The sequence below is a fragment of the Danaus plexippus genome, chromosome 30 (assembly GCF_018135715.1).
Source record: "Danaus plexippus chromosome 30, MEX_DaPlex, whole genome shotgun sequence".
Taxonomy (NCBI): Eukaryota; Metazoa; Arthropoda; class Insecta; order Lepidoptera; family Nymphalidae; genus Danaus; species Danaus plexippus.
Window position 1 is genome coordinate 2,980,228 of NC_083557.1, and position 19,753 is coordinate 2,999,980.

General features: G+C 31.1%; 1 protein-coding gene across 3 annotated transcripts in view; it reads right to left on the reverse strand.

Annotated features, from left to right (window-relative positions):
• Window positions 1-19,753, reverse strand: part of LOC116776524 (scavenger receptor class B member 1) — a 54,077-nt gene that overhangs the window by 17,585 nt on the left and 16,739 nt on the right. For all 3 annotated transcript variants that reach the window (XM_061525584.1, XM_061525585.1, XM_061525586.1), the window contains one exon: window positions 11,519-11,642. In XM_061525584.1, coding sequence (XP_061381568.1) covers window positions 11,519-11,636 — 118 coding nt within the window. In that variant the 5' untranslated portion in view covers window positions 11,637-11,642. The remainder of the gene's footprint in view (window positions 1-11,518; window positions 11,643-19,753) is intronic.

Sequence of the window (19,753 nt, forward strand, 5' to 3'; positions counted from 1 at the left end):
GACATGACAAGAAAAATAATATATGTGCGGAATTCAGGTTAAGATAGAGGCTTAAAATAGAGATTCCTCTCGTGAGATAAGTATTTGTCGCACCTACCATCTATTGGGACTCTGGGTCAAGTGAAAAAAATACATGACACGGAAGGTATAACATTATTGACATAACATAATATTGATATAGTTGAACAAGCAAATAACATGCGAATCAAACAGGAATTATTATCAAGAAAACATTATTAAGGTAATGAGTGATAAAGAAAAATTAGTATAGCTATTAGAGTAGATCTTCTGGATTTGTAGCAATTTTAAAACAACAATTTTCACAGATGAAAAATAATGAGGAAGCTGTTGTATGAAGCGACTTCTAAGAGATATATATATGTATATATATATATATATATATGTATATATATATATATATATATGTATATATATATTCTGTTACAATTCTCTGAGATTTAAAGCTTTCGATATATTCCATACAAGGATATTTTAGATACGTTAATAATTTTGTTAAATAAATTTAATTACCGCTCGCCTTGATAGTGAGAGGTGCCGGGTTCGACGTTCGATGTTAAAATATGAAATAAATGTATATAATTCGTCTTAATATTAATAAAAACAGGAAAATAAGTTTTCTGTACCGAATATATATACACTAGGAAGGTTTGAATATATATATTTTTAAGTAATATCAATTTATTTTATATTTTAGTTGATAAAACACGATTGTTGTAGATTGTCGTGATGTAACTGTCGTGGTCAGAGACTGTCAGTGATATTAACGCTTTTTCTTCAACAAAAATCTCAAACATAACTTCCTTCAACTTTGCTCGCGCCAAGCAACCAACACCCTTTGTTTTATTTGCAAGCAACAGCGTCTGGACATGCAAATGGACGAATTAAATTATATGTACAGCTAAAGAACTTATTCAATTTTAGTTAAAATACTTTTTTTTTCTAAGTTTATTTAAAAATAGTAACTACAAATTTTTTGCCATGTTTAATTTATAATTAAGTGAGTTGAGATTTAAATGAATTTTAAGTGAGTTGAGATAAGAGTGCAAGACAAAGTTGTTTCTACAAATAGTCACAAAATATGCCCACTGTGTTGTAGTGTTCCTATATATAAAATAAAAACTTTATATAAATCAGGTTTTTGATTGATATTTAATTCACAAAACGCGTCGCCCTTATCTTATTAGGTTGGAATTCATTAAAAATATCTAAATGTAGCAGTAGCCTTAGCACGAGTTCGCATCGCCGTTCATACGAACCGTTGCACGTTTCTCATTCAATACTACATTAATATCGTAATGTGAGAAGATTCATGTGTGAAAAACTACTAACGCTTCGTATGTAGGGTGGCAATGTCAATTTAGTGTAAGCATATATATATATATATTTAGGGAACTCGCATTTGAACCGAACCTTTAAATTCCCGAACGCACCCGAAGTGACGTTAGGCGATGACATTTGTTGTGTCACTTTTACGCGGGAAAGTGTTTGTCGCCGCGACTTGTGTGTTCGTAAATTGAATTTAACTTATTAAAAGTGTTTCGGTTCAAGATAATAGTGATTTTGTTCTAGTTGAGGTTTTATTTGTTATTTAAAGGTGCTGGCTTTATAAGACAACTATATATTTTATGATTTTGGTAGAATCCTACATATATATTTCATGCACTGCAAAATCAACAAATATTTTGTTTTTTATTTACTTATTAATATGTATATGATACAGATTATATACCGTGGGTGTAGGTGGCGTGTTTTAAAACAGTGAAAGCTGGGGAAAAAAAGCTCGTATACATCGATGGAATTAAATTTTTAAGGCGGGTACAGACAAAGATTCGGTATAGTTTATTTTATTGTATTTGTGTCACCTGTGCTTGGGGACTATTAGTTTTGCATTGGATGAAAAAGGTTCATTATGTTAATGATTTTTGTTAAAATAAAACTAATATTATCGTATGTAACACTCGTTTTTTTATTATTTGAATCTATACACTATCGACGTGTCGGTTACTTTGCAGCAAAATAATAATAGACAAATATTAGTCTTACGTAAAAATACTAGTCTTAGTTACTAATAATAAAAATAATATTAGTCTTATTTAAATGTCCGTAAAAACATAGACATTTTTGTCTAAATGGAAAGCAGTGTTAAAATAAAATTAGAAGGTAACATAGGATGTATAAGTTAGTAGCTATTGAGGTCTTTGCAATTAGTCTCAGGGAATTGTATATAGCGTGGTAAAAGATATGATTTAGTAGCGGACAGCGACAAATATAGTGTGTATTATGAGTTCACGCATTACTGGAAAGTTTCATGACAATCCGTTTAGTAGTTTTTGCATGGAAAAAACAACATCCTAACCAAAGTTTTTAATTAAACCACCAATATCTTACAATATGTTTGTATACAAATAAAATTAAATGAATCAACAAAAAAAAAGGTCAACATTTTGAAAAACTATTTAAAATACCGTCACGACTGAGGCACGCGAGAAGCAATAATAGAAAAAAGTACAGGTTGTGATAAATGACTTGAGTTACGGTTTCACGTTTAATTAAGATCTACTATTTCCTGTAGGTAATAATATGGTATGTAATCTGCAAGTTGATTTTTGTATGATCATACAGAGTCTTGTAAATATATCAGTTCATCATCATCAGCCTATCGGAAGCCCACTGCTGAGCAAAGGTAAGGCCTTCGTTCAGCATTGCCTACATGGAGAAGGGTAGAGCATTAATCACCACGCTCGCTCAAGGCGAATTGGCGATTTCAAACTTAAAATTTAAATTATAAATCCAATTTCCTCACGATGTTGCCGTCACCGTCAGTGGTGTCTAAATACTCTTAGAAAGTACATATGACTCGGAAATATCACATCGGTCTCTGCCAGGTTTCCAACCCGCACCCTCATGCACGAGAGACTGGCCTAACCTCCAGGCCACCACGATTTACTTCATATAAGCATGTGTTGGACGCAGTGACCTCTGTTTTTGAAGCGGTATTGAATAGAAAATTTGTTACATGAAGAGACTATAACCAATTTTTACATTTATTCATTACGAACACATAAATAGTCCGAAATATATATATTTTTATGTCGTAATGTAAGATTTGTCTAATTTACTTATCCAAAAACATAAAATATTATTAAATTCTATTAAATAAGCGAGCTGAAAATTAATTGATAGTTTTATTCCAAGCACAACCATATTCCTTTAAAAAATGCGATATATATAAATTAAAAGAATTTTTTTTTGTTTGTTTTTCTTAAATCAGGAAAAAATGACAGTCACTAGCCTTCGGAGGTGCAATCCGATTGGCGAGTTCCCAAAATGTTCAGCGGGTCTTATTAATAAATACTGTCATGGTGATACAACTGAGACGAATGAGGAACGCCTTGGTAACTGAGTATTCCGTACCAAAAAAAAAAAAAATGCTTATATATATTTTTTTCCGTGGAAACAAGCACTTAAAAGGGATTTTTTTTTATATATTTGAGATTCATACATACATACAACTTGTTGTAAACGAAGGTCTTGTTATGCAAAGAAAATTTAACACAATATTAGACTATTACTCAAATGTATGTCGCAGTCCAGTAGAAATAGTTTGTTAGACAAAAAAAATACGAAGATTTCAAGTACTATATTAACGAACCCTAAAAAATATAAGGTCTGAAGAAAAAACTAGTCCAAAAATAAACGAAAATAAAAGCGTAATTTAAATTCACGTACATTTTACCTTGTAGAGAGAATTAACATGTTAAAAATATTTTTTTTTCTTATTAATGTCCATAGAATATACAATTTTTAATTAAATTAAAATAATATTCTTACATATGTTTACAATAAAATCAACCTTCAAAAGCTGACGAATATATCCGGAAGGTATTTGAGAAGATATAAATCAGAACTTCCAAAAAACTGGGTCAACGACCTGAGACAAGTGCCGTTAAAATTCATTGTGCTTATGATTTGGAAGCGTGAGCCGATTTAACCGACTTACGACAAAAGAGTACCCCCTTCCTACTTTTTATTCTTCATTACTTCTGGAGAATATAGTATTTAATCATCAATATTAATTGAATAGATTCAAATAAGCCCTTTAATGACAATCTGTGCTAAATTATTTACTAACATTTATAAAAAAAAAATAGTAAATGTAAATCGGAATAATTATAAAGAGGAGGGTAGTTACTAAGATGAAATGATAATTTTTTAACTCTGCAATAAATACGCTAATTGATTAAAAAAAATGCCTGTAATATGAAAGAAAATACATTGGAATCGTTAATCCAGTAAAAGTATTATTAGTTTGAAATTTGGTAAGGCAGAGAGAGGAGCTTGGACGGTGGAGGTGAGCGTTTAACGCGTTGGGAGCCCTTAAACCTACACCTGGGTCGCCAGTCCCAGGCGCCGTTGAAGCTCCTCTCCCTGCATCATGGACCCGGCACCCGCCCGGTGAAACCATGGAATAATGCCATGTTTCTTTTCGTCTATACTATGTTTTGTACCAAATAAGGACTCATATAGTTATTAATGATATGAAAGTAATCAAAAAGACAATAAGTAAAATGCTCCAATGGTCATGGCTGACGAAATATATAACGCATATTATAATGATACAAGTTGGTAGTTTGACAGGAACTAACTTTATTCTTTTAATACACACATAATCATAGGTGGCGCCACTAGTTGCAGTTTGTTAACAACTTAACACATATAAAAAAATATGTATTCAATGTAAATTTTTACGTATATATATACATATTTGGCGGCATTTTGTAGTCTGTGATCAACAATCTTTATTCCTCTAACTAGAAAAAATTTACGGTCGCCGAGCTTAGCCGGAACAAACAGAATAACAGACAGATAATGTTTATTTTATTTGATTTAGCTCTTTGTTACAAAACATACATATAATTATTCTATATTGTTTAACAAATGTCTATTTGTCATACCGTCTTTAAGAATTATAATATGTTAGAGAGTATCCTTTTATATCTGATAAAATTACAATTTACGGAGAATGCTTCAACGTTAAAAACTATTTAGGTCCCAGCTATTAGAGATCATCTTTTATTTGTCCATATATGTATATATACTCGTTTTTGTCCGCGACTTCGTCTGATTAAGTCATCATCATCAGCCTATCTGTGCCCACTGCTGAGCAAAGGCCTCTTCTCACATGGAGAAGGTTAGAGCATTATTCACCACGCTCGCTCATGACGAGTTATCGATTTCAATCTTATAATTTGTAATTATAAGACCAGGTTTCCTCACGATGTTTTCCTTCACCACCCGTCAGTGGTACCTAAATACACTTAGAAAGTACATATGACTCGGAAAAGATCACATTGGTAGTTGCCAGGTTTCGAACCCGCGCCCTCACGTATGAGAGGCGGACCTTTAACCTCCAGGCCACCACGACTCAGTATTAATTGATTAGGTACCAGAATTAAAAAATATAGCTGAGCGGGTGAAATTTGTCCCGTCTTAGAGGCAGAAAATAACCAGGTTTTTTGATTTTATTATGTTAAATTTTTGCCATTCTCTATCAAACGGGAAGAGAAGTAGGTATCCTATTTCCGTCTTCTGGTTCCAAGCTAGCACCTAAACAATTGTCAGCCAAACCCGTACAACCGTTCTTCAGTTATAAATAGTGTAACTAACACAACTTTCTTTTACCTATATTTTTACGTATATCTACGACACTGACACTTCCCTGACACACACATACATATAATACGTCAGTGTGCGTGTGTCACTAAATGTCAAACAAAGACATTTCTATTATACAACTTCAGTTGAAGTAATCAAATAATTACAATCGAAATAAACAAACTAAACAGCGCGTAACAGCTAGTGTAGAGTGAAAGATACACAGCCATTATAATATCAGTGAACGAAGCTATTTATCAATGTGAAATTGATAAAAAATTCCCGTTTGATAATAATGTAAGGCTGTTATCAAACGGATGAGGCTATCGCGCGTGATACGGCCTTCAGATTGAACTTTTATCTCGCCCTTAATATCTTCAGGGTTAAATTCCCTTTTAAAATTACTTTTTACATTTTATACTAGCGGCATTCCGTAGTTTTGCTTGTACATTTTTTTTTACAATTTCAGTGCGATATAAAAATAGTGAAAGAAATATTAAAACATGTTTTTTGGAATTATCAACAAGCGCTTTGATTGTGTTAATAGTGTATAGTCCGCCATGTTGAATGTTCCGCCATCTTGAATATTGTATCCATGATAACCTCACAAGCAACCGAATACTGCTATCAAAGCCAAACGTACATCCAGAATGTAATCTCAATTTGTAGATATATTTCAATCGATTCGTAAGATTTCGTAAATATGTAGGTACATAATATTTTAATTAAAAGTATACATAAGGGTAATAAGCAATATTTACTTTAACGAGTATATATATACATGTCGTTTTCTGTGTTTATATTTGGATGTATAAAATGGTAGTTTTACGTTTCCATAAAAATAAATATGTATAAAACTTTTTACTCGTTAGTATCTTTTTATTCGTTTTTCACATTATCAATTGTACCTTCAAACACATAACGAGGTACACAATGTATTGACAGTTGTTTAACGTTTATACAAAAAAAAAAACAAACGTCAACCAGCTGTCATTGTCAAATGTGAACGAAGAATCACAGACGCAAAATACGAAACGTTTACTAACAGAAGTAAATAATAATTAAGTATCGAAAGTCCAGGGAATTGATCAAGTCCGCTACGTTTCCAATGTTCGTTACAAAATATCCCGCTAATGATATAATAGTGTCTAATCGGAATTATTATGGGCAGTTTGAATAGAATACTATTTTTATATATATAATACCACTTTACGTGTGTATGTTACTAAGCTCCTAAACGGCTGGAGCGATTTGAATGAATTTTTTTTTTATGCAGAGTGGTGCCCCGGATGGTTTAGATTCATAAATCATCCCGGTAGATGGCGCTGTAGTCTGTATGTATGTCGGTCACTATGTATATAGTTTTAACACTTTAAACATTTCTCTCTGAAGCCAACTCCGATGTTTACGGACGGACTACACTATACACTATAAAATTTATGTTACATGTTAAGATCAGAAAAAAAAAATGTTATAAAGTAAGTAGAAAACGCTTAACAAACGGTTCGCCCCTTCCGCTTCCTGTTTCACAATGAGTTGATCATGAAATGTAATTAATTAAAATTAATTATGAAACTAACTAAGTACCTCCATTGTGACATTTATCTCTCATTTTAATGACGAAATAAAATTCTAAATACATTAATACGTTGTATGGAAATTAAATCAAATTAGGATTTTAAGTCATCATTAAATAATGATTCTCATAATGTTATATATGTATGTGAAATTTTTTAAATACGTCCGTTGGCGTCACGGAAAAAAATTACTGAATTTATTGTTATGAGTTTTTTACTGAAGTCACATCAAACAGAATGAAAAAGTTTATATATATATTGTTAAGTAATTTTTTTTTTTTAATTTATGACGAGTTGACACTTGACAAATTATAAATTTAATCAAAAGGTAGCTATTTTAACCTAGTTAAGGTTCTTTTGGTAGATAATATAAACATGTTATTAACCTGTTATGCATATATATGTTAAAATTATATAACACAGATAGGTTTGCCTTATTTTTGTATAATTAGTACGTTTGTGTGATTTGATTCCATAACACTATATGGGTATTATGTAATCGAATAAAAATATCTTCGTTTTCTTAAAAGAATATTTTTTTTATTTCACATAGTATACAGGTGATAAATAAAGGAATTCGTTTTAAATAAATCACATTATATAGTTTTTTTGTTGTGTTGCTTATAACGTATATAGGAACATTAATTGTAACAATAGAATTGAGTACTTCTCTGACACGAAACATATTAATGGGTAAATCTCATGCTTTTAAATCCTATAATGATAATAATATTTTATAGTTAAAGGAAAGTTTTTAACTAAATAGCGTCTCCATGCATCCTTGACTTACTCCCAAATTTAAACAAGTCTCGGTGTCATTCAAATACCCTTTATAGTTATAGCGTTTACATCAAAATTAAACTTGTTCGGAGACATAGTGTTGACTCCTAGGATAATATATATATATATATATATATATAGTAATACATAGGAGCGTCTCAATATTATTTAGGATATGTTGTCTCATTATAACGTCGTCTGTATTGTTCAAGGGTTATTCTTCAAACACAGAGACCACATCAGAAAGTTATCATATCATTTTATATACATATATATAACCTTACTGTTTTTCTACTTTAAGTTCGTTACATTTCAGATAAAATAATTACACATAAATATGTATTTTATTCAGTTAACCGTGTTCTGGTCATGCGAATGGAAAGTTTATGTATATATATCGATAGTGTATTGTCGGGTATATCGATTGATTTGTGAGATATCGATATATGGACAGCACTAGTGTCATCTTTTGAGAATGTAGTGTGTCCACTTTCAAGTGAAGGTCTCCCAAGTGACCTACTTGTCATCGGATGTTATATTACTTTTGTTTTAATATAATGACAGGCATAGAGTTAACTCCGGACTTTGCTTGTTTTTTTACAGTAATAACGCTTGCTTGTTTGTATGTGTGTGCATTCGCGTTATAATTTCTGAAATATTTTTTGTTAAACTAAGGGTTAAGTTTAGTTTACACGTGTTATGTTCATCTCAAAATTAAAAATAAAATATCCGTCGTTTATAACAACTGATGAATGTAATGGGTTTTAGGGAACCCCGAAATTTTGAAACAAATTTGTATTAGCATTTTGAATGTAAATTGATTTGAAGTGACATAACGAACAGGTTATAACGATCCGATGACAATAATGAATTAGTGAGGCATTTGAATGTCACAGTTACTGGTTCTTATGTAGTTAAGTTAAAATGATTTTAACCTATATTAAGGACTGACAACAGATATAATTAGTTTAAAATTTTGTTAACTATAGCTATAAGTTTAGCTAGCTAAAGCTTAAACGACAGTTTAATGTAAGATTTTCGCGTGTAATAACTTAATGAAACTAAGGTTTGTTTAACTAAATTTTATAACTAAAAAACCCGAAGTTTCGGTTAGTTAAAGCAACCATGACAGGCAGGCGATATGAATTTGCCTGTTGGATAGTTTTTGATGATAAAATATAATAAATTTACTCACTTTAATTCCATATTTTTTCTATTAGCAATAAATACATAGACACGTAGAAGTAATGTCAACTTAATAAACAAGGCTTTGATGTGTCACTGCGATATTAGTCTCGGTAATCATGTTTTTTTAACTTCGAACTGACCGTTTCATAGTTTTTCAGTTTGCAGTCAGATTGTAATCACTTAAAATGGTTTTAAATTAAGTTATCAAATCTCTGTATGCTTAGTTAAAAGTGTTTTATTAGGTAATTTTTTTTTATTACAGTATTAACGTAGGTTATTTAATGAAAAACGTGAAACTATTCGTATCTAGTGACGATGATTACTCATACTTAATATTTATTATAAGTAAATGTTTTTAGCAAATATATTATTGTATGATTTTTTGATTTCCATTAAATATATATAAGTTTAGAGAAACGCAATATGTACATTGTCTTTTTTAAGTACATATAATTATTGTAGTCTTGTTTAAAATAAAAATTTAATTTTTAGAACACTGATAACTCATAAGGTACAATATAGCTAGATAAGTGATAGGTTATTTATATATTTATCAAAACTGGTTTTTAGGGTTCCGTAGCCAAATGGCAAAAAACGGAACCCTTATACATTCGTCATGTCTGTCCGTCCGTATGTCACAGCCATTTATTTCTGAAACTGTCGGTCCTAAACTGACTGGTAACCGCTATTCAAATTTTGAATAAAAAATAAAAAAAATTAAAATTCAAGGGGGGCACTCCATACATGGCACTGATTCAAAAATCTTTTTTTTCAGCTAACCACCACGTGGCTTCTAAATACTCTTAGAAAGTACATATAACTCGGAAAAAAAATCACACCGTTACTTGCCAGGCTTCGAACCGGCACCCTCATGCACGAGAGGCGGGCCTTTAACCTATAGGCCACCAGGAAGTAGTGCTAAGTTTACACACTAAGTGTATAAATTACTAAAAACCTCTGGGATTATTATATATTTATATACAAATAACACAAATCAATGATTATTCCAATGCTGCGTAATGTTTGTAGTTTTTTGATGTCTATTTTAATTTCGTTTGTTTGATTTTAAATAGTAATCAGTATAAGGACATCGACCCACTGGCCGGGTCGCTAGCACGTGAAATACGAGCATACAACAATTGCAGTTCCGTTGCTCACTGTTTGTTTCATAATTATTAATTCTACCACAAATTGTAGGATTTAGCGGGTATTGTGTAACATATGTACACACACACATATATATATGCGCTCGAAACAAGTAAAAATTATAACATTCTGCGTAAATGTCTTAAGCAAATTGAATTTTGAGATCTAAGATTTTCGCGAGTATTCATTTAAATGAGACTAGTGTTATTCGGATATACTACGCGGATTTTATTATTTAAAAACTACATAATCCCGACGTTTCGGTTACTTTGCAGCAACCGTGATCACGGTTAACACGTGAATGACACTAGTTTCATTTAAATTGAATTTTATCAAGTAATTAAGTTTTCGTAATTAGTTTTTCGATGGGCTAATGAAATGCATTCCGTATTTGTTATTTACAGCACATTATTTGTGTTAGATCGCTTCAGCTCATGACTTGGACAATACAACATTAACACGCGATCATAAAGAATTCAGTACATCGTTTTCATAACAAAAAATTATTTGTTTCGCAATAAGTCAAAGTCAGCGAAAACGTGAAACACAATATGCCTGTTTTACAAGGATTTGTATGAAAATGTATGTAATATAAGTAGTAATGGCTATTCTTTGTTAATAATATGAGCTCATTCGAACGAAACTAATATTTTTCGGATATTTTTTTTAGAGAATAAATCACAATCCGAAAAATATTATCTTCATTTAAATCATTCATTTACTCTCATTCATTCATTCTCACATTCATTCACTCATGAGTATTAGATTAAAAATATGAGTTTTCTTTTATTTACACTAAAACTTTTAGTACATACATTATATATTATATTTTATTTATAACAATCAAGTTAGTTATAATAGCTATGTATTTAAAGATTAATTTGATATTTTTACTTTAGCATCACTTCCAAGTTCCTATCGAGTGATTTAAGAATTTTATTTTATTATAAATTATCATATATATATGTGGTTTTTGGTAAACATTGAGCTATTGACTGGACTTGGTTATTAAATGTTACGCTGAGACCAAAAACATGTCATAGGTGTGTACTTAAATAGTCCTGAACGGGTCTTCCAGTTGAAGCTTTTGAGAAATAAGTTCTCCGTGATGCATATGATTGTAAAGCAGTTAGTAATAGTTGCATACTCACCATGATTTAATTTGCCCTGTTGAGATATCAGCATGCTTAGTGGTACAGGCTTGGGACTGAGACCGAAGAATCGATTACGAGCGGTCTGACCCACTGCCATGTACTGCTTATGACCCATTGTGATCTGGAAAAAAGGCCCTATTAGATTTAGACCCTTGAAATATAAACCAATTATTATGAACTTTGCATAAAAATTCCAAGTAGTCTCTGAATAAGACGTTAATAGGGTTATATTTTTGAAAAAATGGCGGTAAATATAAAAAAAATATATTATTTCTTTTTTTCTTCTTTCTTTTCTTCTTGAATTTAAATTTAAATCAATTATATTCTATATGTTATACAAAATAACCAAACACGTGCCTTTCAATAAAAAATGAATGTGCTACAGTCAGATAAAAACTACTGAGTCGGTCATGATGATGTTTAACACTACTAGTAAGTTATAAACAGGTCTTTGGTAAACCTTCGTAGATCTGTGAATATAAACACAGATATTTATATTGTTTACTACAAGTTGAATAAATTATAGAATATTTATTGATTATTCCCAATGATACGAAGGCTGTGTCGATAAAAAAAAATATGATATATATATGTATATTATGGCGAAATTTTATTTATGATCAATACATTATTTATGTTTCCGCTTCCGACATAAATATTTGGTAGTTATTAAATTATAATATGAGAAATATTATTTTTAGTATATATGTCCGTTTGTTGGTATATTTGTTAATTTATATAAATGTATGACTTGTTACATGCTAGCCATTCTTATAGCTTTTGTCTATGGGATTCTTTGAAACAAACAAATTTGAGTACATCCAGGTTAAATGTGGCTTATTACAATTTTTTTTCGGTATTAACCCCGTTGTTTTTTTTTTGGTTGTTGATTTATAGTGAACTATATTATTATTTAGAGACCAGATTAACCCTCTCATCATTCCACGGATTCACCGCGCGGGTGCCGGGTCCATGATGCAGGGAGAGGAGCTTCAACAGTGCCCTGACTTGCGACCCAGGTGTAGGTTTAAGGCCCCTATCTAACGCGCGTTAAACACTCACCTCCACCGTCCAAGCTCCTCTCTCTCTACCATTATATTATAATGTAAATTCAGAAGAGAATTCCTATGACAAACGCAGAACTAGTCGAGCGATAAATTTAAGTTTCAAGATTGTCAGAGCAGACCGGAAGAAGGTTATAAAAGAAGGGTAAAACTAATTTGTAGTTCCGGTAGTCAAATATATTTCTGTATTTAAAACAGTCGGTATTATTTTTGATGTACACATATTGTAGAAAATAATGAATTTTTTTAATAAACATAAGTAATGGTAACGACGGAACATATCCTGTTAAAATACAAACATAGCAGTTCATAAACCGTTAGTTTTATATTGCAAGGCAAAGAATACCTTTATATTTTGTCCAATCGAGTCACACATACGTTAAAACGATGCTGTTTTGGTAAATATCTTAAAAAGTAATTGAGACTTAGTTTCAATTACTTCCCGTGCCTAACAAACGCTTACATCACGCCATAAAAGCAATTGTCTCATGCGTGACAGCTTTCAAATTCAAAGACGCTTTCCCTAAAATGATTACATGTGGAAATTTAAAAAAAAAACTTTACATTTAGCCACAAATAATATATATATATATATATATATAATAAATTAATGTGCAGATTTACAATATTCTACTTGTGACTTTGAAACGACCGTTGATATTTGCTCTTTTCAAATTTTTTTTGTACAAAATCGGTGGCAAACAGGCTTACGGTCCGTCTGATGGTAGGTCACTTTAGACTAACGCCAGGGCATAATTTACAATACCAGGGACGGTTTTTGCTGTAGATATGTAATTGGCACTGATTGTGATCCCTTAAAGTTAAGTATGAATTCTGAAGTTTGTAGCCACGATGAAGGGAAGAATAGGGAAGTTTCTAGAAACCAAGAATGAACAGAGGAAATGCTTTGTTGTACTATCACATTGAGCAATTTATCTGTGTACGAGAATGTTCCTAATAATAAGTGCTTAAAGGCTCAGGTTACCAATTGCCATTAGATATATTATCTGAGTATGCACAAGTTAGACAGGAAAGAGATAAATTTTGGATCGCAACATATAAAAATACACTATTATTTGTCGGTCCCGGCTTGTTGCTTGTTCAGTGCGTCCGAGGCGGGACTGCAAGGCGATCATGGACTCGAATATTAATAGCATCGATTGACATTCAAAATTATTATCTTAATGCAAATTTGTTCTAATAAAAAATTAAAAAAAAATAGCTAACAACCATTTTTGATACTTATGTATACTTTTTTGTTAATTAAGATATTTGTTCTTTTGTTTTTATTTGAAATGATAGTTTGTTTGGGATTTTAACTGTAAGAGGATCCGTCGTTTTCTGCCGTCAACCATGAGCGTATTCTAAGAGTGAGATATATCCTATCTCGATCCATATCCAACGACCTGATGTGCAAGATTTAAATGATGAATATTCCCAACTGTGACGAACACACATACAGCTTATACTAGATAAACTGACAAGAAACTTCGGATATTTCTCAATCATCATCATTTTTTTCATTTATTTAAGGTCCTTATCACAATTTCTTCTAAATCATGGCGCGTTTTAACAACAACAAAAAAATAAATAAACTAAGAAAATGATTCAACTCTACAAATAACAATAAACTGATCATTTTTAATAAAATTAAGATAAATAAACAGTACAATCCAAATTAATTCCCACGTCATTTCAAAGCAACAACTTAATCAGGAAATTTTATAAGCGATCATAATTATTCCTCTCGTATATATGAAGAGTGCCAAAACTCCGAAACCTGAATGACAAACTAGTTTCTTAACTAACATTAATGTTGCCTAAAATTATTACGTCTATATTTCCTACATGATTTACTTATGTTTACGACCGGTCCCTATGACGTCAATACAGACTGTATCATTAATTTACATATATGTCCAAAACAAAATTAATTTTTATAAAATTAATTGCACGCGTCAGATATTTTCGGTTACAATCTTAACGGGTATCAAGTTTATAGTAGGTACCCATATAAAATTATCAAACTGAAAACGTCTCCAAAGCGATGAGAGGTCCAAAAAATTTTGAGGCAACAATCATGAGACGCGAGATAGAGGTCTTGAAGGTATGGCAGGGGCTGGAAGATGTTTTAAGCCTGCAGAATCCTTAGATCAGGAAGACCTTCATGCAAACAACTGTTTTTAGAAGAAGGGTTTAACCAAATTCAGAATAGAATAGCCACTTGCGGAATGAAATGTGAAAAAACTATTAAGTAATATGTATTGATACCAAAAAGAAATAAGCTCATAAGAGAATTTGAATTTTATAAAGGAAAAATGAATTTCGATATTTGGTCTTAAGTTTCCAATAACTCGACCTGATGCTGCTTCATCACCCAGAAAGAAAGTTACAGCAAACTCAGTTCTCACGAACTTGAGAGGGACTATAGTCGTAAAGATTAAAAAGTAGGGTAGACAAAAAAAAGTAGGATCTTTGAAACTAGCTAAAACCTAGGCAGCTTTTGTCGTGACTCGTAAATGTGTAAAATCAGTGAATGAATGAGGATCGACTTAAATGATTAAAGACAATCATAACCAAATAAGAGATCAAGTTCATAGTAACCGTCTGCAAAATAAAAATTGTGACTTTAACGAAAAAATATATACAAAATAGTTTAGTTTTTATCACGAATTTTGTGTCCGAGACACTCTTCTTGATACACTATAAAAAATTATATATATATATTATATTACATATAGATGTCCAACATAAAAACTAATTTATCTACTAACTGGTTGGATATAGCGCTGGGTATCCGTATGCTTACGCCTTACTATAAGTTTGCCGGGTCACACCACGTTAAACGGAGCGTTAAGAGTTTTTAATTCAAAATTATTGCACATGTATAGCATTGATATATCAATAGTGTGACGTTTTGTGTTCTCCTTCCTCTAATTCTCTACTATTCCTTCCTATTCCTTCCTATTCCCCCTCCACCCCCTTGCCTTCAATCTCCAGCTCTAATGGTATTTAACACGTAACATAAAATACCGTTGTCATTGGGTTTCATGTCAGATGATTTAACTGGAAATTTTGCAGTTGCACAACTTCCTAGAACTGTGGCTCTTATTTATATATACTTAAGGTCGATATTGGTATTGGATTGCCGCAATATTTGTCCTAAGAGCCGGTCAAGGAGAATTTTTGCTTTTCGTGAGGCTAAATCTACGTGAGTTAGATTTTATCAACACTTAATTATTAATAAAAAATTATATAATATATTTTTTTTTATCAAAAATAAAAAAACACATCTTAAAAGCAGTTCCATGTATTATAATATATATTTAAAATTTTGCTATATTTTTTCGTTTTTATCTCGTTTAATTGCTTTAAAATCTAAAAAATTTTTCATTTATGTAGCAATTTGGAATAGTAACACACCTATAACTTAAGCATTTAGTCTTTATATATGAGAAATAATCTCTTCAACAACACTAAATCTAGAAGAAAAATATTTTCTCCTTTTTAGCTATAGATTATTATTTAAATTTATCTAGTATGGCTTACTTAAATCTATTTATGAACTTAAGTTATCATAGACTGAATATGGCGGTTATTTGTGGCTATAATATTTTGCTTTACATTTATTTGGGGTCTTATAATTAAATATAAGTTATGTAAACGTTGATGACTTATCTCTCAGATCCAAGGAGGCAGCTCGCGGATGTCAGATTTCAGAACGTATGTTTGTAAACATAAGGTCGTCTTAAATTTCGCAAATCTATGTTTTTGAACTCCGTAATTAGAGGTTTTATGAGGGTTTGAAGATAACGAAATAAAACGCACTAATTTGCCTTTAGTTTGAAAAAGTAGACGAGAGGTTTTTACATCCGGGAAAGATAAAATATAACCTTTAAGATATAAATAACTTTTTGGGCATTTAAGAAGGCTGATGATTTTTCCATTAATTAATAATCATAGCTTTACAGTTATGACGATTATAATATAATAAATTCAATTTTCATTTAACTTTTGACATAAAATCTTAAACTGTAAATAACATAATATTAATTTATTTAAGTCTAACGGAACCTTCATTCGAGGCCAGTTTATGAGACGATCAGAATGAAAAAAAAAACAAAATTTATTCATATATATATATATATAAATATAATTCTTATTAGTTGAGCCCACCGATCGTTTAAGTCGATATAATTCAATGTCAATGTCATCTTAAAATTCCTTATTTGTAACTGACATTGAGGCGTAACGTCAAAATCAATTCTCACGAAACGACAACCGCACCTCAGTAAGTTAATAGAAAAAAAATATTGCTTAATGTATGTTTTAGTATTTCGTAGCTGGCGTATGTTTAGTAACACACACCTCTGCTAATTTCTTGCTTTGGTAAAGACACATACTAGTACATACCGCGGGTTTGTGTGCGTTTTCTCACGTTAATGGAATGTATTGCAATGTTTATTTTATTTTGTCTAGTTGGTATTGTGAGATGCTATACTTATAATGAAACAAGAATTATGCTTAACACAGACATCTTCACTACACACGAAGCGTTTCGCGTTTCTTATAAAACTTTGAACGCTCCGTATCGTGATGATTCGCAATAGGACTAAGGGTTTCGCGTGACCTCTACATACTATATGGCATTTTGATGATAAAGCATTATTATAGAATTGAAGAGTATTGATATTTAAATTACTTCTATGACATATCACATTTTAATATCTTCATGGAAAATACTTACGCAGTATTAATCACCCAAACTGCTACTGCTATTTTTCCTGTATGTATCATCATCATCATCAGCCTAACAGCCCACTGCTGAGCAAGGCTTCTTCTCACATGGAGAAGGTTAGAGCATTAATCACCACGCTTGCTCAAGACGGGTTGGCGACTTCCAATCTTATAATTTGAGATTATAAGACTAGGTTTCCTCACGATGTTTTCCTTCACCGTCCGTCAGTGGTGTCTAAATACTCTTAGAAAGTACATGTGACTCGCAAAAGATCACATTGGTACTTGCCAGGTTTCGAACCCGCGCCCTCACGCATGAGAGGCGGTAACCTCCAGGCCACCAGGACTTATACTATACTGTATGTTTATATTCGTTTAATCATTTAAAACAATCAGTGCGGTTGTAATTAAGGAATATATGACAAATATTACACACCAGTTATATTCTCAACATATTTGAGGGTAGAAACGAAATTTTTTTTTTGTCCATTTAAATTTAATTATATGTTATCCTGTTTAACAACTTCTATTAAGCTCTTTTAAATATTAATTTATAACGTCGTTGTGTAAAATAATTAAATTAATTAATCAATAATTCTTGTTACAATTTAATCTAATTTATTTATTTTAATAACAAAAGTAAGAGAGCCTTTATTTTTTTTATGTTTTGTTATAATCGGTACATTCCAGGTCTTTACAAGCCCACAATATATTGTTCATTAGTGACGAAATAGAGTGACGGATGTCAGTACCTTTCTCATGACACGGACAGACATTTGAAGTAGTTTTATATATATATATATATATTATTTTTACGATGATAATGTATTAATAGTTCCTAACGCATCACTTTCACAATTAGCACGTTTTTTTAAGGTCGGTTAAAAGAAATTTTGCAATTTCTAGTAGTTACGTACTTACGTAATGTTTTCACAAATTATATGTTGTAACTAATTTGTCTTATTTTGTTAAGATTATTATATTATTATGTTTATTTTCCCTTAAAAAGGGATAATTTTGTGTTATTTTCAATATTAATTTGAGTGTATTTATAATTTAGGTATATTTTATAATTAAATTATACGTAAATCATGTAGTTTCAGCTTGGTTTTATTTTAAGGATTTGAATCGATTAGGATAAAAAAATATTTAATCACTAATTAGTCTGATAAGATTCTGTCAGAACCGATCTGAAGGATCTTGAGCGGTCGTCGAGAAAAAATCAGTAATGGACGTTTATGACTAATTTGGGTTCTAATAAAATTATATATAAATATATTCTGGAAATAAAGAAGACTTAAAATAAACGTAATCCATAGTATAGAAAAAAGCATTAGTGAGAACACGCGAGGCCAATAATAGTTAGTTGCAGTAGAAAATCAAAATCACAATACTTATCATATTTAATTATGTGTTCAAATTGGAATTTCTAATGAAAGTACATAGAAAATATGTTAGAAAGTCATGAGATCGTCACTGCCAGCTGAAATAAGCTCAATGCTGACATCATAAGGTTGGTTTTGCATTAACGCCAGACCGGTACGTAGTCGAGACGTAATTTTTATGCCCAACCAAAGTTTCGGACAACAACAATCAAAATAATTAAATTTTGCATCACATAGAAGAGAAAAAATAATATTTTTATTCTAAACTTCTTTATAACTTATGTAAACGGATGGAGGTTATCTTTAAGTGATTTTTATATGTTGGCCCTAATAATTCGCCGCTCGGTAGATCTGAAGGCGATAGTAATTTGTGGCAAATAACCGTTAAGTTGTCACACTTGGTTAAATTTCAGGGTTAAGTTGATGAAATTACTATTTAAATCTCATAAAATAAACCCATGATATACCTATATATACCTCTTATATATATAATGTATATATAAGTGGATTTTTTTAAATATTTGTTGGATTTAAACTGTGTAAGTGTCAACGAATTCTAACTCACTCTAGCTGTCAATAGATGGCGCTATCTTAAATACACAAAATCATCAGACGTTACAAAAATATACCGTTGATTCACAATCTGATTTATGACTGTGACATAACTGTGTTGATTTATTTAAAACCATAGACCTAGATAAAAGAATATGTGGGTTGTCTTGAGTAACATGCAACCGATATCATGAACGTTACATAACGGAACGGGTGTAACTTGTTTTAATGAAAAAAAATCAATGTCCGTTCTATGTCACGGAACATAGACGTTCATATTAACAGGTAGCCGATAGATCTGTTTTATTTTTGGCAGTATTTTTCACACATCCTATAAATATTCCTTCTTTTCGAATGGTTTTAGTGAAAAATATATTATATTACTCGTATATATCATCGCTTACGTGAAAGAATGTAATTTTGCGGTGAGTTGAATGTAACGAAAGAAATCGAGCGGTTATTGAAGCAAAAAATATACGAAGGCCTCAGAATGA